The sequence below is a fragment of the Pteropus vampyrus genome, unplaced genomic scaffold, assembly GCF_000151845.1.
Source record: "Pteropus vampyrus isolate Shadow unplaced genomic scaffold, Pvam_2.0 Scaffold360, whole genome shotgun sequence".
Classification (NCBI taxonomy): Eukaryota; Metazoa; Chordata; class Mammalia; order Chiroptera; family Pteropodidae; genus Pteropus; species Pteropus vampyrus.
In genome coordinates, this window is record NW_011889141.1 from 335,979 (window position 1) to 356,393 (window position 20,415).

General features: G+C 41.0%; 1 protein-coding gene across 1 annotated transcript; it reads right to left on the minus strand.

The window, feature by feature from the left end:
- Positions 1-8,922: 8,922 nt before the first annotated feature.
- Positions 8,923-20,061, minus strand: MS4A1 (membrane spanning 4-domains A1). Its single transcript, XM_011379456.2, has 7 exons — positions 19,913-20,061; positions 14,083-14,257; positions 13,539-13,658; positions 12,300-12,356; positions 11,221-11,442; positions 10,375-10,476; positions 8,923-9,491 (listed from the first exon to the last, which is right to left on the minus strand). The coding sequence occupies exons 2-7, from the start codon at positions 14,239-14,241 to the stop codon at positions 9,267-9,269; spliced, it is 885 nt and encodes a 294-aa protein (XP_011377758.1). The 5' UTR covers positions 14,242-14,257; positions 19,913-20,061; the 3' UTR covers positions 8,923-9,266.
- Between the last annotated feature and the right edge of the window lie 354 nt (positions 20,062-20,415).

The window sequence follows — 20,415 nt, forward strand, 5'->3', positions numbered from 1 at the left end:
TTAAATAGGACTTCTGAGATAAGAGGGTCTGTGGGGTCTCTGGGGCAGAAGCAACCTTTGGTTTAAAAGTAGCAGCATGAGAATTTAATTTTGGCCAATACTGTGAGCCATTAGTGGCCTTGTCATGCTCATTCGTTGACTCTTCCTCAGGTCTGGCCCCCACCTATTAAACTGGATGAAGCCCTGGTCATGTTTAGCGGTCACCTTTCCTAGTCTCCCCTGAGGGTGCAGGTGGGAAAGAAATGAAGCCTCACCCACTCCCAAGTTAGGAAACAGAGGTGGGGGAGTGGAGAACATGGGGCCGGCCAGCTTCCTTCTCCGTCGCCAAAGGAGCATCTTGTTCACAGCCTTCCCCCGCTCCCCCCTCTCACCGTCCACCATGAGTTACTGCTCTCTGGAGCAAGAGGTGAAAGGGGTGGGGTGTGGGCATAATCTCTTGGGATCCCTGCGTTTTCTCCTTCCTGACCTCTCTCTGATTTTACAGGATATCCCCAAACACACCTTAGCTTTTGCATCGTTAATGAAAAGTTCTTTCTGTGGATGCAGTCTGTCTTAAAATATCCATGTCTGTCAGACAAGCAAAGCAAAAGAGCTTCTATAGAAAATGATTTTCCTACGTGTTGGAAGGTAGACTATTTCAGACAGCAGGGCCATCGTCTACATGTAAAAAAAACCATAGAGTTAAACAAAGAAGTCACCTCTTAGAAATTTTCTATTCCAGACTCCTGCTGTCTATTCATCCAAGAGTGAATACTCAAATCTAAATGACTTTATTTTTTTTTAATTCTCTGCCCAAACTTCTATCAAGAGCCAGTCATATATCTAAGTATTTATTGACTCTGTCACATCATTGTTTTTAAGATGCACCATTATTTTATATAACGCTAAGAAAGAGAAATACTGCCACTTAACCTATGACACCGTATGATTTCAAAGATGTTAAAATATGGAAAAAAAGTGAATGGTGCAATTGATGTAAGATAGTGTATTTTTCAACGAAGACAGAAATTTTCCTTTTTAGTCTTCAGAGAGAAGAGCAGGGAAAGGAAGAGGAATTTGTGGTTAGGCTGAAGTCTGAGTGCCAGATCCCCTCTTACTAGCTGTGTGACTTTGGGAAGTGACATTTCTTCAAACTCCATTTCTTCATCTGTAAAACGGGACCACACCCACCTCCATTGGGTTGAGGCAAGGAATAACTAATCTGCTGGATCTAATTCTTCCACCCTGAGGCCTGTCACGTGGTATATAATGAACAAAAGGCAGTTTCTCTTCCTCTTATTTCAACCAGTGTATTTCTTGTATTAACTTAAATCGGTTTCGTTTCAGCCCTCTATTGTGTAGGTGGAGTTCTGCACGGAGGTGTCTGTGAAGAGTGTTCCTTACCGCAGAGCATTGAGCTTTCCTGCCATTGCTGTCTCCTTGCTCTTTGTCCTTGCTCCTGCCCTGCTGGGTGAAATGCAGACTTTGGTGGTTCTCCACCTGGACTGCTTTGCACCTTAGACATAAGCAGGATGGGGCATTTGCCTCCGGATGTCTCCTCTATCCTTGCTTTTCCTTCCTTTTGTCAAGAAGATGACCCCTTTCGCTTCCGCCTTAACTTCCGATCGCCTATACGGTCTCTTGTGGGCCCCTCACTCTCTGTGGCAGAGCCGGAAAGAGCAGCTCTCATTTCTCCTGTTCTGGAAAGTCGCTTGGCTCCGCAGGGGTGTCCCCCCCATTCAGTGTCTTCCTCTTAGATAGGGCTGTAGCATGTCGTTAAACGTCACCTCTTTATTTTCTCTCTTTTCTTCCTCTGATAGCGTTCTGATCATTTCCCCTTTCACTCAGTGTATCTTCTCTGTCGCCAACTCTATTCTCTTTACTCAATTTCTCTTCAGAGAGATTCGCTTAATTTTATTTCTTCAGAAATTATATCATCCACCTTCTTTAAAGGTGCTCCTTCCAAATTAAAAAAAACCAAAACAAAACATGAAGAGAAGCAAATAAAGAAAGGAAGGAAAAAGGGAAGGAAAGTAGGCAGCTTTATTTCACACTTTGGGTTTTATGATTTGGTATGTCTTAACGTTTCTACTATGTTGGGAATACTTTATATTATTAATTTAGTAAAAGCATAAACGAAGGTAAATCACATTTTAGTCGGCAGAAAATAGGAACAGAAAATAAAAGGAAGAAAATCAATTAATATATTAGAATGCTATTCCATTTCACTAGGAATAAGAAATTATTGAGATTACATATAATTTTCTGATTAATGAATTAAGGAAGGCGTAATTTATTAAATTTATTCTGAATTTAGTGAACAAGATACACCTATTTTTGGGGGGGGACTGTACATCTCAACTACAAACTATACAGAAAAAATTGTCACAAACGAAAACAAAATATTGAAATCCCTTTGACTCAGGATATTCTAATGTAAACTTCTTCAATAAAGGTATAAAAGAAGAATAAAACTTAGTGTTCATATTTTAATAGATAAATGAAAAGACAGGCATGTAGATAGCCAGGTAGATATATAGTCAGTCAATTTTATTGCTCACCAACAGGATAAATGGGTAAAATAGTTTTGGCATGTCTAGTGTTGGATTATTATGCAACCAATTAATATATTAGAATGCTAAAATGGGAATAAGAAAGATAAAAATACATACATAAAACCCTACAAACGTTATGTACAGAAAATGATATGCCTATTGATTAATATAAAATTTACAAGAAACAAAACTTACTTTCAACCATCATTCTTTTAAGTGTCTAAGTGTTAGTGGTAAACATGATAGACAAGTCCCAGCTGTCAGGAGCTTGTGTTCTAGGAAAGAGAAATAAACAAACAAGCAAATAAATGATAGAAACATCAGACTGTGACAGGCAGGTGCCAAGCAGAGAATTAAGATGGAATGGGAGGAAGTGTCTAGAGAAAGAGCTTGTTTGAAGAAGTTTTGTGTTGTTTTTTTCTTGTCATTGCTTCAGAAGTCTCGAAATTTTGTCTTTACAATACAGAAGTATATCTTGGAAGCTATTTAAAGTGATAACTAGTTACCTAAATGACTTAATTATTGGTATCTCATAGAAGAAATTTAGCATAGTGGCCCTCCGACAGATGCACCCTAGAATCACATGAGAGTTTAAAAAAAAATTTCGTATGCCCAAGCTGAACGCTGAACAATTGGTAGACTCTCTAGGCTGGCACTCAGGTATCGGGAGCCTTAAAACTCCCCAGGTGATTTCCATATACATTTATAGCTGAAAACCCGCAATTTGAAAAATGTCATTCATCCTAGCTTCTTTTAATGCTAAAATGCCTGCATAAAACTCCATTTGGCTTAAATCTGCTCCTTTTGTTCCCTCAGTAAACGACATCCTTTTCTAGATTTGTCTGTCTCAGAGATTTTGTACTTATAAAATCTGCAAGAGGGCTTAGGAAAGAGAAAATGTCTAAAAGAACCCGTTGCTGTTCCATGTTGGCAAACAAAAGATCTGTGAGCAGTATATCCTGGACACGGCTCAGCTAATTCAAATTTATGTAAAAGAAAAATTTTTAAGTGTGTTTTATGTAATAAGTTTTAATAAAGCTTTCTGCCGCCTCGCGACTCAGATTGTTCCTGTCATAGAATTAGATTTCACTGCAGCTGTTTCCTGCAAAGTGCAAAAGTATCACTTTTACAAGTTTCATTTCCTATAAAGATAAAAGCACAGAGAGTTCTGAATAGATCTCTGGGCAGCTCTTTTACCGAAGCAGCTGATGGAAAATGGTGTCAGAGTTATTGACACTTGAAAGCTTTTTGTCGTTTTAAGACCGGCCCCTTCTCTGTTCCTTGATCTCATCTGGCCCATGGAGTAATATTGCTCTTGTCATTTCTTGAGGTTTTGCAGCCGTCACATTTGTTTCTGCTGTATTGGCCATAGTGGTTGTTCCTATCAAAACTGTGGAAATGTTGGTTTGAAGACCAAGAGCATTGTAAAAGTCACACACAATGGTCAGTAAGTTGTTCAGACTGTCAATAAGTTGGAAGCAATACTACGAACCCTAGCTCTTACGTGAATGGAAGTGCCCAAACTTTGCAGCATCCTCTTGACTACTCACTGGTGACAGCAGATTAGTGCATCTGAATGATACGAACTCCACAAAAGCAGGGATTTTTGTCTGCGTTGTTCACCGCTCGTATCCTCATCACTTAGAATACTACTGAGCATATGGTGGGTGCTCCATCAATATTTGAATTTCTTAAGTGAACGTAGCCTTGTCCCTGTCTGTGCCTGCAGGTTTTAGACCACCTACCATGCTGAGTGATTCCTTGCCCTGCTTCTCACTGAACCACTGAATCCTCTCTCTCCTTCTTTTTTATAACTAAACATCCCCAAAGCAGAGCCTGCTCTCACAGCTCACATGTTTTCATGTCACATTCATTTTCACTGAACTGCAGTCTATCTTCTCTCTGTAGTAGTTTCTAAAATTGTTTTCCCTGATGCTGCCAGCGACTGCTAATTGCTGAATGCAGTGACCTCTACTTAATCCTTATTCTTGAGGATTTCTCAGCAACGCTGCTCTGCTGCCTCCTTGCCCTATGAGACACTGGTCCTTCCTTAGATTTTAAGACAGACCACTCTTTTAAGTCCCTGTCCTACTTTCTTAGACATTCTCAATTTCATCTTCACTAATTTCACTTCCTCTGATAGCTAACTGTGGTCATTCTTCACAGAGTGTCACTCTCTCCTGGGAGCTCTCGTTCATTCCCATAACTCTTATCAATTTAAAGTGAATACTTCATGCACTTCCACTTTCAATCCTATTCTACCATCTGATTTCCTAACTTATATTTCCTGATATCTGCAATAATCGAAATCTTCAGTCTATCGAACCAGTCCGATCTGAGTTTATGATCCGGTTCCCGTGCTGCTGCTTTCTCTCCATGAGCATCACTACCATCTGACACCCTTTCTACCCCACGTCCCATCATCCAAACTGAAAGCTGAGAGATGCCTTGGTTTCTTCCTCTTTTTCACTCTTTACATATATTAAAGTCCTTCACATCTGTTAAGTCCTGTCTACCCCGACATACCTCTAAAATATACCCCCCTTCTTCGTAGTTTTTAATTCAGGTCTAGTTTCTTATTTATTCTTGCTGTCTCACTTATTTTCTAAACTATTAATTATAATTTCTTACTTCTCTACTCAGACATCTCCAACGATCCAGTCCAGATGCATTTAAGACCCTGTACAGTGTGGTTCAGCCTTTCCCTACTATCTTAAGACTGATTACACCCGATTTAACCACAATAACCATCCAGGTTATTCTGTTCTTGCCCCTGAACACAATGAGAATATTTCTGTTTTCATCCTGTATAGATATCGCTGCCCCTACCCAAAATATTCTTTCCTTCTTCTCGTGCTCTATAATTTCTACTTATTCTCTAAGTTTCAACTCAAATCCCTCCATGAGATTTTCTTGTAATACTCTAGGCTTCATGGATTTCACTCCTATCCTGTAACATTATTGAGAAATTAGTTTGTACTAGACACTAGGGTGTTTTACTATTATTTAGGCCTTCCTGGCTGTCTTATATCACTCGTTATCTCTTTTTACATTATTTTTATTGGATTGTAATTCACATACCACAAAACTCACCCTTTTAAAGTGTTTTTTTTTTAAATATATTTAGAAAATTGTGCAACCATCACTACTATATAATTCCAGAATATTTTCATCACCTCCAAAGGAAACTTGAATTAATTAGGGGTCACTCTCCATTCTCCCTCCCGCCTCCACCAGCTGCTGACAACCACTAATCTACTTTCTGTTTCTGTCACTTGCCTGTTATGGGCATTTTATGTATATGGAATCATATGATGTCTTGCTTTGTGTATCTGGATTCTTATACTTGACATGATATTTTCAAGGTTCATCCATAGCATGTACCAGTTCATCATTCCCTTTAATCCCTGAATAATCTTTCATTATGTGGATATATCACACTTTCTCTATTCATCAGTTATAGAGTTGCTTCCACTTTTTGGCTATTATGAATAATGCTCCTATGAACATTTATATAAAAGTTTTTGTGTGATCATGTTTTCAGTTTTCTTGGGTATATACCTAGTAGTAGACTATTGGGTCTTTTAGTAACTTTATGTTAAGCTTTTTGAAGAACTGCAAAACAATTTTTCGAAGTAGCTCTACCATCTTACATTACCACTAGCAACGTGTGAGGGTTCCAATTTCTCCAGATTCTCAACCAACATCCATTATTTTCTTTTTGATTCTAGCGGTCCCCATGAGTGTGAAGTGATATCTTGTTGTGGTTTTAATTTGCATTTCTCTAGTGACTGATGACATTGAGCATCTTTTCATGTGCTTATTGACCATCTGTATATATTCCTTGGAGAAATATATATTCAGATTTTTTTTGCCAATTTTTTAATTGGCTTATAGGTCTTATTATTGTTGAATTGTATGCTTTCTTTATATATTCTGGATACTAGACCCTTATCAGCTATGTAATTCACAGATATTTTCTCCCCTCTATGTGTTGTATTTTCACTTTTTTTTACAGTGCCCTTTGAAGTACAAAAGTTTTTAATTTTGACAATAATCAATTTATTATTTTCTTTATTTGCTTGTGCTTTAATGTCATACTGAAGATACCATTGCCTAACCCAAGATCTTGAAGTTTAAACCTATGTTTTCTTCTAAGAGTTTTATAGTGTTAGCTCTTATGCTTAGGCCTCTGACAGACTTTGATGAGGCTTAAAGTTTGAGGCCACATTTTGAATAATGAGAAGAGGAAATATATATCTTGCTCATACTTTCTGTACTAACAAAAGTGACTTACAAGAAAAAAAAACACTCCAAAATATGGAAATACCCTAAGTCCCCAATTATAGAGGAATGATGACTTCTATATTGATTCAATGAAGTGCTAAGTTGCCGCTAAAAATAATATTTATGAAAAGTATATATCAATAAGGAAAAATATTTATGAAAAAATGTTAAGTATAAAAATCCGATTGTATCATACAGTGATTGCGGGTAAAATTATGTATTACTATGAACTAGGGTGATCAACCATCGTGGTTTGCCTCAAACTGTCTATTGGGTCTTAGCACCAAAATTCCTGTGTCCCAGGAAATCTCTCAGTCTTGGACAAACTGGGATAGTCAGTCACCCTACTATGAACAGATTATCAAAAGGATAATTGAGGAGAAGGTCACAGCAAGAATTTTCATTCTTCTTTAATAGTAGAAGGAAACCATGGGTTTGGAGAGGGATCCTCATATATATTTCAGAAGCAGAGAAAATCAGATGGAAATAAGATCTTGTCTTTTTGGAAAGTTTTCCCATTATTTTTTTTCTTGAGTCTGCTATTGCCACACTGTCTTCCCTTTCCTCTAGTTAAGGCAAGATTGCCTGCCATATGGTTCAGTTGTGTTCTAGAGTGTGAGGAATACATTATTAACGAACTATTATTAACGAACTAACGAGAGTGAGGAATGCATTATTAACGAACTATTCCGTGAACATTTTCCTTGGGAAAGTGTGTGTGTAAGCATCTACTGACATGAATAGTCAATGTATTGACACCTCACAGTTCACACCAGACTGGGCTTGCGTGAATATGAACTTGAGGCTCTCAGAAGCCTCCCGTGGTCTGACGTTACTGGAGGGAGAAGCCTGGGGAAATACCATGTTGGCATCATCTGTTGCAGGCAAGAGCACGAATATCATTTTATTTATTTAAAGCTAGTTTTGAGGACTTTATATAGACAGAAATATCCTACCTCCATTTTTCTAATCAGGACATATCTTCCATTGGTGGCTCCTAACAAAGTAGAAGTATCACAGGGAGTGGAACTTACATTGTATACCTGCCAGCATCTGACAGCACTCAACCTGTAGCAAATGCTCAAATGCAGTTGACAGATTACAGTGACATCTTCTTAGGTTAACATTCTTTCTATGTAGGGTATTAGCATCTCTGAATCTGAACAAGAATCAAGAAATAAAGTAGCTATTGCCTGAGATTTGGCACTGTGACTAATCATGTTATCTTCAAACATGATCTTTCTTAGAATGTCTATAGCACTTAGTATCTACATTATATAATCTGACAGCTAATTATATTTTAATGATATAAGTAGTTTTTCAAGGGTCGTGCATAATATCTAAGTCTTTTTATCACTGAGGGGTAAAACCCAAATTCTGATTCCTTTATGTCTCTCTCAATATCATGATGGTCAAAGATTAAGAGCTTAATGAAACCTGTTGACTTAGCTTTGGTAGTTTATGAATGCATTGGATAGGCAATTTGGTTATTTCAAACATTACAGGATTTGAGTAAGGAGATCTGGGTATGAAACAAGGCTCTCAAAATTACTAGCTGTGATCACTGACAAATTACCTTTACTTATTTACAAGTTACTTACCCACTTAGAAACATATGTAAAAACAGGGACAGGGATCTTTTTCTTGATCATGAAAGATCAAATGCAATTATTTAATAAAATACTTGATGAGCTGGAAAATATTCTATAAATATAAATGTTGACTATCATTTCAGATTTGGATACTCATGGTATTTTTCTTTCATTCTTTCATTCTTCTCTTTCCTATAGTCTAAAAGTAGGTAAACGATGCAACCAAGAGCCTAGAGCAGGAGTTAGAGAAAGTTAAGCTAGATAGAGATGTGTCCATGCATAAGCTGTGCTGTTTGTACAGAGAAAGGGCTGGGAGCTGGCCACTTAGGATGACAGGGTATGGAGGCTCTTAGAAGGTGCCACCGTGTCAGCTCCACAGAAAGATGGAATAGTTTCCTTATTGCACCTCATTATGCTTATTTTTCACTCTCCTTAAAATGATGTACAAAGGGGACTCCACCAAAAATGTAGATGTAGAAGGAATAAGAGATAGTTTAGGGATGGCACGGAACAGTCATTTATTTTTCTCATCAGGTGCAAAGTCTCCCTGTTGAGCAGGGAAGAAATTTACAAGAAACTGCTGCTGCTGTTACTACTGCTTATCTAAGGCAAAGGCTAGTGAGAAATCACAATTTGTCTTTTTTTTTTTTTAATGTAGGAAAGCTTCTCCAAACAAGGAACATTATGACACAATCTGCTACAGTAGCTATATTCTCTGAATGGGGGAGGGGGGGTGACCATAGAGAGATGTAGAGGATATATGCAGAGCGCCTCAAGAAATGGGGGTCAGCATGCCTCTTGGAAGCTGTGAACACTAATGCTTAGAAAAAAGAAACAGAAAACAAAATATAGTTTAAGGGGCGCTCTCGTTTTCTACTGGCGAGGATTCCTGATCTTGGGGAGGTTCTGGAAAATGTATTTCTGGTTCTTCTTCTTCTTCTTCTTCTTGGACTGGAATGATTTCAATGTCTTCTTCGTTCTTTGGTTGGGAAGATATTTCTGTCAGCTCCACCCCTTCTTCTTTTATTTCAATGGCCTGTTCTTTTTTTTCTTCAGCTGACAGGAGAACTACGACATTCTAGAACACAAAAGTAAACTTGTCTTCACCTTTATCATTTGCACATTTTCCAACAACCTCTACAAATATTTATCAAACACCTCCGCATTTTTACGCTTTCTATGTTATTTCCTACATGCCTCTCAGTCCCACCCAGAATTGATTTCTCAGGCACTCAGATCCTTCTCAAATCACTTATCAAGACTCATCCTTAAGGCCAGCAGTTATGTGCCACTTTGCCTGGAATGGTCACACAGTATTGGGGAAAGAACACTGCAATAATAGAAGAATTCAGATGTTAGTTTTGATTTGCTTTGCTTGGAGGTAATCATTTTCTCTCTCTAATCTTATTTTTTTTTCCCATCTGCAAAAAGAAGGAATTAATGATTTCTAAACTGTATTCTAAATCTGACATTCGATGTTTCTGAAGCACTTGATAATAGATCTGTCATGGAGATAATTCTATCTTCTAGTTGTGGATCCTCTTCAATCCTTTTTTTTTTTTTTTTTTGGAAGAGGGATTAGGTGAAAAGGTTGAGGGAGGGTGGAAGAAGGCGTTACTGAGAAAGAAAGTGGAGGAACCAGTAGCTTTAATCAGCCTCCAACCTTCAGCCATCCTGCTTTTACACATTGAGTATGGAATGAGGTTGGATGCCCGACTCAAGCAGAACTCAAGTGTGGTCGGAGGGAGCACATACCACAGAACTGTATTCTCCGTCTAACCAACGAATTTTAAATTTCAAGACACTCTTCCTCGCTATTAGTATGTTCTGCTTTCCAGGAATATGGCGAGGCCATTTTCCCTGAAGCTCCCGGGCCCCTCAGATCGCGTCCTCTGTCAATGATCCTTTGTAAGACACGATTTTTCTGGAGGGGGATTGTGGACAGAGCGGCTACTACTTACAGCTTTGGTTCTGGAGCATAGTTTTTTCCATTCATTCTCAACAGTGCCAGCTGTCACAAGTTTCTGGAAGAAGGTGAAGACCAGCATCACTGCGAAAATGCTCTGGAGAACAACAGAAAAAAATGAAGGTGAAAATGTAATAATGAAAAATAGAAGAGTACGGTTGGTGTTCAGTAAATGACTTGACCAAAATTTAATGATTAAGAGATCAAATCTTTAGGTGAGTGATGACTACCTGTAAGAATGAGTCTCTTTAGAACCCTGACCGTTATCACAACTGACACACAATGGATAGTTGATGCATGTTGCTAAATGAAAGCAAGGCAGTAACAATTAGTTGAAGAATCCATTTTATGTAGGAAAGAATAATTACTGAGTCCCAAATTAAGTTGTATCCAGCTGTATATAGGCAGTATCACACAAGGAAACCTCTTCACACTTGGGAGATGCTTTTTACACCTTCAAACTCTATACTAAAAACTCCTTGAAGCAAAAGATATCTATAACAACCTAGGTAGTTCTTCACTGTTCGACTTAATAATAATAAAACATTAATACCATTAATAATATTAATGTTAAAGCAAATACTTACAGAGCACTTTCTGTGTACCAGAGACTGTTCTAAAAGCTTTGCATCTATTAACTCATCCTTCAAAACAGCCCTGCAAGATAAATTCTGTTGCCTTCCCCATTTACAATTGATATTGAGGCAGAGTGTGGTTAAAATTCTTGCCCAAAGCCATATAGTCAATAAGTAGCAGATGCAGAGAGCCTGGATCTAGAGTTGATGCTCATAATAAAAATGCCAGTTTTCTTCTCTGAAAAGAAATCAAATTTCACACTTACCAAGAACACAGATCGAATGCTGTAACAATATTCTTTACTGGGAGAGTTAGCTGGTTCACAGTTGTATATGTTCACATATGGTGTGGAAGCTTTAATAAAGTTCAGACTCTCCATTTTAAAAAAATGGGAAATTGTAATGTTAAATATGTCCATGATCAAAAGAATTATTCCAGAAATGGCAGCAAAAAGGCTCAGTGAGTTCATTATCATTTTCCCTTTGACCTGAAATGGAGACATAAAGAGTTAGTAATTGGGCTTGATTAAATTTGGAGGATGTAAGCTAGGAAGGCATCCCAGACCTCATTCCTCTGACTCACAAACATACTGTACTTAAATCATCCTACATCACACTTCTTTCCGTTGTTTTCAGTCTCCTTGTCACTATAAAATAAAAACCCTCATCTCCCGATCCTGTGCCTTTCTCCGTCTCCCCCATCTCAGTTTACGCCATCACCATCCAATCCGTTTATTGGTAAGCCCTTGACCCATGCAGAATGGGGCAATCTTCCTGGGTGTAAATGTGTCCTTAGGAGTTATATAACAAGACCACTCTATAGCTCTTTATAGCCTCCAAAACACTTTCCTGTATATATCACTCCATTTCATCCTATTGACAATTGCATACGGTAGCAAGGACTGTTATCTCCATTTTATAGGTGAAAACTCAGAGGTACATGGAGGTGAACTGACTTGCTCAAAGTTACAGCTCAAGGTTAAATAGGACTTGAGCCAGCCATAGCAGTGATTAGACAGTTGTCCTAAATGGCGACCTAAGAGAAATGACACAGCTTCCAAAGAGATGCGTTAGCCTCACAGGGCATTTGTCAGTCGTTAAGTTCATAAGCAGACTCTTCATCGATCTGCGTTTAATTCTGTTTCCATGGACACGTTTCAGGTAGATCTCATTGCCAAGTGTTTCATAAATAAAATCACAACAGCATTGTAACAGATCTTTGCTTTTTAGGGTTGAGAGAACTCAGTGCTACTGTGATTCAGAAGGTCTTTAAGGGCCTTTGTTTTCAACAGAGAAATTAGTTATTTCTCTGATGTTTGGGAAAGAAGAACATACGATTACTTGCCAGACTCTTCCTGGAGTTTGTCTTCGCTGCTGCCAGGAGTGATCCAGAAATGATATACTGTAAAAAGACAGGTGGCAGGTGGGGAAGGGTGTGGAAGAGATGGGAGAAATGGCAAAGGGAGCGAGGCAGAGAGAGACATTACTTCTTACCATTGAGAACTGGTTATAAAAAAGCCATCTACACTTTCAACCGTTTTTACTAAACTATCCAGCCATTTTTATCGGATTCATTTATTTTTTCAGCAGTCGTATTTCTCTTTCCTTCAGGTTCAACTACATTCATTCCATGCCTTTTATTTAACTAACTGGGGAGCTGTGACTAGGAATATAATAAGACCAAAGAGGCAGAATTCACATTTCCATGTCAATTAATAGTCACACTGTGAATTTAAGTTTTATTTTTAGTTTTATTATTATTTTTTTAAATGGTGGAATTGCTCTTTGACGTTCACAATGATTTAAATGACTTTGATACCAATGAAGAATGAATCGATGTAGGAAATATTTGGCCTGAATGTCACAGGCACCCCATTAAAATGCGGGCTGCTGCAGGAAGAGATGAAGGTGATTTCTCATTTTCCTTTTCTGCTGCTCAAACGATAAAGGGAGAAAACTCTTATTCTAAATCCATCTCTCCTTGTTCTGAAAGTTTCAATCTCAGACTCATCTCCGTAGTAGCAACTGTGAAGGTGTAATATAAACACCACTGCCCCGCCCACACCCAACAGGGTTACAGGCTTGGAAAACATATACATAAAACAGCCGTCAGGAAGGCTGCTCTCCTGAGGAACAAAAGGACTTTTATTTGGGATGGGACTAATTTCACCGCGTGCAACAGTCATTAAACAGAATGGTAGGGAAGAAGGAAGGACCAGTTGGGAGGAGGTGGGATGCTCCTACCTCCTTTCGCTTTCTGAAACACCATGCTATACCGTCCAGATGTCTAGTGCTCTGCCCCGCACCCCATCCCCCAAATTGACTTTGGAGAAGTCCTGCTTTCAATAATCTTCCTTCTCTGTATAAATCCGTGTAGGGCATCTTTCTCTGACTTCACGTGAAGCAGGAGCACGGACTCTCAACCACGGCATTCACGCTCAAGTTAGTCGACTCTCTTTTCACTGATAACCTATTTCCTACCTATATTTTTTCCTCAACACAGAAATAATCTGGTATATGCCGATGGAGCTTTTGAACATTTTCATCTGCCTCATTCCCCGAATGGTTGTGAGTTTTTACTCACCATAATGCCTCCCCAGAGCGGGTACCACACGGTTACACAGATGGGTGCATACACGTTCATGTGGATCATCAGGAGGCTGCCTAGGGCAATGTGGAAGAGCCCATTCATAATCTGGGCAGCCTGGGGAGAGAAGAGGGGCACAGACAGGTGAACGGAAATCGTCGTCAAGTCAGAAAGCAAAGGTCAGGCCGGAAGCCCTGGCTCTGGACTTGGGCCCGTGTAAAAGGCCAGAGGAAGTGGTGAAGGTGCTAAGATGCTGGTCTTGTTCAGATCCATTTTCTCGTCACCTGGGGCGTTTCCAAGGCAGGTGTGCCTAGGATGCCCAAAACGAACTGTGATGGGAGACCCCTCAATATGCAAACCTCAAAATCAAAAGGGCATGTAAGGTCACCGTGTTGACTTCTCTGCACACCCCCAATCCGAACCCCTGTGTCCAATTGGATCAAGCACCTTCACATTGGGCTGAGTGCTCTACCGGCCTCCAGCATCTGCTTCCGGAGGCCAGAGAATCCCTGGGATATGGAATGGAGGGCGGCTGACTCACCCCCAGAGCCTTGGATTCTGTCATGAAGAACCTCTGCATGGGACCCACTGTGGAAGGCATCCTCTTGGGAATTATTCTTTGAACAGGTTGTGTGGCCATAGGGCCTTTCGTAGGATCTGCTGGGAAAGCCCCACTCATTGAATTCCTGGGTGTTGTCATTTCACCCTCAAAACTCCTAAAAATAAAACAAATCATAAATTGAGAAGAGAGAGAATGGGATTTCAGTCTTTTGTCTTACGCCACGCCCCTGAATACTTTTCTCTGTATTTTCTCCATGGATGTCATTGAAGGTAGACATGGCCTCTTCCTTGCAACTTTGGATCTGAGGCCAGGCCTACTGCCATGCTCTAAGATAGGATCCACAGGGGGAATCTCAGGTGAGGACATAAGGACCCAGGGACTGCAGCCAGTATTCTCGACAACCACGTCTGGGGCATACTTTATCTTTGTAGAGAACGCCATGCCCACATATCTGCGTGTTGTGTTTGTCTCTCATCCCTGGATGCTTTTCTTAATGGTGTAATATCAGAAAATGTATTTTGTATTGACTCGTCCTCGTCCCTTTGTTTATCTGCTGTCGTGCATTGTGATGGACCAGAGGCATCATAACAGTATAATGAAGGACCGATTCTAGTCTACTGTTAACTCTTGAACAAATCACTTCAAGGCGACTCTCTAGTTTGTACATAAGACTATGGCCTCCTGAGTCAGATTGCCTAGGTTTGAATTAGGTTTCTGCTATTTGCTGTGAACTTTCGGGCAAGTCCTTTGAATGATCTGGGCCTCAAGTTCTTCCACCGTAATGTGGGAATAATTATACTTCTTGTCTCATAGAGTAGACGTAAGTGGACTGCGGTCTGTGCATGGCTGCTGTGTTTTTATTCAGCTGTGGCTCAAATGTCAGGTCCTCAGAGAAACCCTCACTCCACAATGCATTCTCCTACTGTATTTGCTTCATGGCACTTCTCGCTGCAGGGAATTACCTTATTTGCTTGCCTGCTTATTGTCTGTCTCTCTCCACTTGAATATAAATTCCATCAAAGCAGAGACCTTGCCCTCTCTTGTCCAGTATCTAAAATTATGGCTGGATTTAATAGCCCTTTAGCAAATATGATCAAAAAAAGAAATGTATGTACAGTACCCATGTCTGAATAATCATTAGCTGTTTTCGTTGCTATTCTTGTCCTTAGTATCATTACCTTTATGAGTATTAGTTTCTATTGTTTCCATCTAAAAAAAATGAGAACAATACCCCTTTCACACACATGTTGTGAGAAATAAGTAAATGTGAAAATGCCTAGTACACAGGGAGAAAGTAGCAAATGCTATTTGTTCTTAGAATTCACGGTTTATTCATTTCTTCACGTTAGACAGTGCATATTACCAAGCTCCAGCGCTAACGTGTTAAGACTGCTCAACCTTCTTCACCTTGAGCTTCCTTTTGGTGTTCATTTGGTGTCAGGTTCATTTGGTGTCAAGTTCATTTGGTTACGTCAGGTACTTACATGAATTCCACTGGGTCTTTCCTGGGCCCTGGAAGTCTCTCTTTAGGGACACGTCTTTGGTCTTGTCTTTATTGACCGCAAGTTGTGTAAGGGGCCCTGGAGACCAAGACTCTGTCTGCCTGGCTTATTTTGTTGAAGTCACACAGAGGTGGGCTCCTGCAGTAGTACTGTGAGACAGGCGACTGGGGGTCTCCCGGGCCTCACATTTGTAACCACTTTATAGTTACATAAAGATTTCACATCTGGCATCTCATCTGAGCCTCGCAGAGTAGACAAGGGATGAATCGTTGCCCCTTTTCGTAGAGAGTATAACAAGGGCACAGAAAAGTTAGGTAACTTATTCAAAATTACATGGCTAGTAGAGATTTAAAGAGTTGGACCCATCCAGTGAGGTGTCTTTGGTAGCAGGCTGTTTCATCCCTCAGCCTATTTCATGTATGAACCTTTTCCTTTTTCTTTAAATAGATGTGCTATTTGTGTGACTATAAATCAATTGAAAACAGAATATCTGTCTGGGCTGCGGGCTGAAGGTTAGAAAGGAGACTTTGACTGGATGCTTTGCGTTTGATTTTGTCCCAGGTCTAGATGATCAGATGTCATGTGGTCTTCAGGCTCTGCTTTGTACCACAAACCACCCCACAAGACCACAAGCAAAAATGTAGCCCACTAGGGAGTTTACAAACTGATTCTTGTCACCGGGCACATTTTTTAGAGCTAGTCAGAACCTCAGAAACCATGCTGTTAATTTGACAAATGAGGAGACTGTGGCCCAAGGATGGGACGTGGGACAGGCATTGTTAAAGATCTTGCTCTTGTTGACAGAGCCACACCGGAAGGCAGTCAGCATGGCTCTGAGGCTGGTTGGTGCTCTTTCTGCTGCCCCACCAGGCGAGGTCAGATGGCTGGAGTTGTTTACTGAGCACCTACCATGTTCCAGGGATAGTGTGTATATATCTAGTTCCAGCTCTCCCGACACCTTCCTTACTAAGTAGGCATTTTGTCTTTTGGCAGATGAGGAAATGGAGGTTCAGAGAGGTCGATTGATTTTCCCAGGGCAAGCATGGAACAGGCTGGGAGTCACCGCGCTCCTCTGTAAAGGGCTCATTTGAGTGAAGGTGACTTAAAGAGCAAAGACTGTCAGTTACTGGACAGAAGGAGATGATTGGACTACTGTTATTTTAATTTATCCTTATGTTTCAACTGCCTAAGGCTGTGTTGTATTATTGGTGAGATAAACCACTTACACATGCAAGTTCTACTCAGGCTGTGTCTGTAGTGGCTAATGGCAGTAATAACATTGGGGGAAAATAGTTTCTTTGTTAAAATGATGTCTCGCTATGGAAATTATATTTCTATGAAGTCTTCAATAAATATTATTGTAACCGGTAGTTTATAAACACAAACATACCTGTCCTATCTGCTACTTCATTTTTTATGCAAATAAACTCTCTAAAATATATCTATCATCTATCTCAATAGATAGATAGATAGATAGATTGATTGATAGATGATAGATGATAGAGAGAGAGAGAGAGAGAGAGAGAGAGAGAGAGAGAGAGAGAGAAAGAAAAAGAAACAGACAGACAAACAGACAGACAGATAGAAAGAAGATAGATTTATGCCAGGGCATTGTAGACTGGCTGGGCAATGAAAAATTTCACTGTATGGGAATATATAAAACCAGACCACATACTCCTGAGGATATTGTGGATTCCTGCAGCTTTGCCCTATCAAAAAAAAAAAATATTGTCCACAATTATTTAAACAGTGCCCTACATACACAGTTATGCCGAAAGACTAGTGAGTACGTTATTCGGGGTTACTGACCACATGGGTCAAAAGATGATAACAATAGGATTTTATTTTCAGTAAACTATATTAAAATCACGACTCACTTCATCAGACACTGCTCTATTTTATTACAGCAACTTCTGCAAATCTCTTTTGATTTTTAAAAGGTACCACCGTTTCCGTATCCATCTACTGAAGAAGAGCTCACAGCCTTTATGGGTTTTGGTTTGAGTAATGACTTTTAGGTCCATTGATTCCATCATTTACCAAGCAGTTCAAAGCTGCCCAGCTTCTGTTACCTCAACTTCCTCCTTTGCCACTCAAAATAGTTCTGCATTTTTATCCTTTCTGGCCTCCTGGGTACTCATCTCTGAGGAAGAATGTTCTTAACTTCCATGCCCTCTGCCTGTGCTCCTCGGCCCATCTCCTCAGCCCCTCTCCTTCCATCAAGATGTCAGTCCTTCAGAGAAATCGGTTCTTGTATCGTCAGTCTCTCGCTGTTTGTGGTGCCCTGTAGCACAAAGAGCAAGCCCCAGTTCTGTCGCTTGCCACTTTCGTGATCTCTCTATTCAAAGTATTGTGCCGAGGACGTGAGATAATTTCCAAGTTATAAAGTACTTAACACTTGAAGAATAATGGTTATCGCCGCACCTTTTTATTTAATAATTAAAATGTGCTGCGGCGTCCCCCAATCCCAAAGCCCCTTCCTTTAATCTAGCAGCGTCCCCAGCCACTGCCCGATCTCCCCTGTCCTTGACCGCAGCTTCTTAAAAGGTCATGGCTCCCCGCTCCTCCTCCACTTCCTGGCCGCCCACTCACACCTCAGCGCTTGGCAGCTAGTTAGTTTCTGCGGGAGCCACTCTGTTGAAACTGCGCTAACCCTCGGGCATCATCCCTCAGGTCGCTCTATTTCTGTTTCCCCTCTCACCTGGGCTTAAAAAGTTGGAGCCATAACTCACTCCTGCTCCTTTATCTCCCAAGTGAAACCGATGGCCAGGTCACGTGGTTTCTGCCTCTGTCACTATCTTATCTTGCAGTGGACCTTTGTTTTACTTACAGCGTCACCCCTGAGTTTGAGTCTCATTTCCTCTCCTAATTTAAGCACAAAAAAAAATCTTGCTTTTCTGCCTTGAATCTTTCTCTTTTTCTCATCCAGGCTCTACAAGGTTGCTTGGTCAGACTCCTAAGTCACTGCTAGGTCGCGCCGTCTTCCCACGTGTCATTTGCCCACTGAGAAACCTCTCAGCTCCGTCCTACCCCCCGTCTAACCTCGGACCCCCACCGTGCCCACCGGGGCGCTGGTCTGGACATGCCTCCTGCTCGCTCTCTGAATCTCGTCCACTGCGAAATGCTTCCCCAGCCCATCATTTTCACTCACGCTCCCCGTGAGACATGCACATCACCAGAGGCTGTCCCTGCTCTTCTCGCCCCGCCCCTGCCCTCATCCCGCCCCCACCCCCCTTCCCCGCGGCAAGAGCTGCTCTTTCAGATCCCACGGCCTTTTGCATTTCTTGTCACCAGACTGTTTTCTGTCTAGGTCATCTTGTAACTTCTTTCGTGGGCTGTGAATCTTGCAAGAGGACGCCTCACTCTGATTACACGGAGAACCTGTTTTATTCCCTCCCGGATGCTCAGGAAACCTCGAAGTGAACGTTAAATGGAACTGCTTCCCCTGAGCAGGTTTACAAGATGTCCAGGGTGTCGGACAAAAAGGTGATCTGATCGGTGAGATCGAGTCATTTTACGAGAAACGGAAAGGGAATCATATTGTGTACTGGTTTATGACAGGGTTAAAATTCTTCTTTGTTCCCCTTCATGGGAGTTTCCTCTTGTCTCCAGCCTACTTTTACAAACCCATCACTCTTACTCTAGGCTTCCGTGATGGATTGGCGGCAAGATTGTGTACTCATTTCGGTATCTACCATCTCCCTCCAGAAATGTTAGGCCCTGAGCCTTAACAATATCTGGCGAGATATTTACATTTAGCGAGATATCTTTGGAGACAAAAACATTTAAACCAAGAGAAATAGAGTTATTTTCATGATAGCCACAACTGATTATTTTCCTGTTTGGTTCCAGGCAGCCAGCTCTAAGAGCTTGAGGATTTTAGCTCATTTAATCTTCATACTGCAGTGGGCACTATCTGTAGAAGAGGAGACTGAGGGACAGAGAGGTCTAATTATATGGCTCGGAAGTGGTAGAATGCCAGTGGTAGAATGCCAGCTTTGCGCCCAGCCGGTTAGTCACTGTGCTTAATCTACGTGCCACAACCCGCTGCTTTTGTGGAATGACTCACAGTTGATTGGCCAGGCCCTGAAGAGAGGGAGGGAGGGAGGGAGTGAGAGAGGGAGAGAAGGATGTGGGTGGTCAGCAAGCCTTGATGTCACCCCTCCTCTCAATTAATGACGCCATCAGAAAATCTGACCAGGGAAGCCCTAGAAGTAAAGCCAAGAATCTCTAATCTTCCCTAACCGTCCCATGCCTTATCCATCACTCCCTTTTAATCATTAAAACAAAGCAAATCGATTCCTTACCTGACTCTCCAAGGCCTTAGAGCTCAAGGGCTGATTCGCTGCTGGCTGCCGAGTTCACTTCGGTGGCTACTTTCACAAAGGCACAGGGTGAGTGAGACAGGCCGGGCCTGGGATCGCTGATAGATACCAGGTGACAGGAAATCAGTGGCTTCTGCTACCTTGGGCTTCACCCTAATTACTTTGGTTTAATACACACGTACAAGAGCTGAAGGATGTATAAAAAAGTTTCTGCCTAACCAGGAGGTTTCACTTCTTGAAAAAGACCCCAGGGGACTGCATGGCGTACTTTACGCTACCTTAATTAGAAGAACTTTGCAGCCCCCACCCTGTAAGCAGGTGTGGATCGTGGGTCCCCAAGGACAAGAAGGGCTCTAGAAATTCTGCAAAGATGGGCCGTTAGGACTTTCACCTTTCTATTTCACTTTTAGGAGTGAGTAGGTGGGAAGGAGGCATCCATGCGGAGATTCCAGAAGCATTAAGCCCCTACGCGCGGGCGCGTTCTA

Bases quoted from the DNA above. Each gene is read 5' to 3' on its own strand.
- MS4A1 (XM_011379456.2), bottom strand. From the start codon at position 14,241: ATGACAACACCCAGGAATTCAATGAGTGGGGCTTTCCCAGCAGATCCT. The intron at 12,357-13,538 runs GTGAGTAAAAAC...GTCTTTTTACAG, and splicing joins CGCTCTGGGGAGGCATTATG to TATATCATTTCTGGATCACT. The intron at 11,443-12,299 runs GCAAGTAATCGT...TCTCCATTTCAG, and splicing joins CAAACTCCAGGAAGAGTCTG to GTCAAAGGGAAAATGATAAT.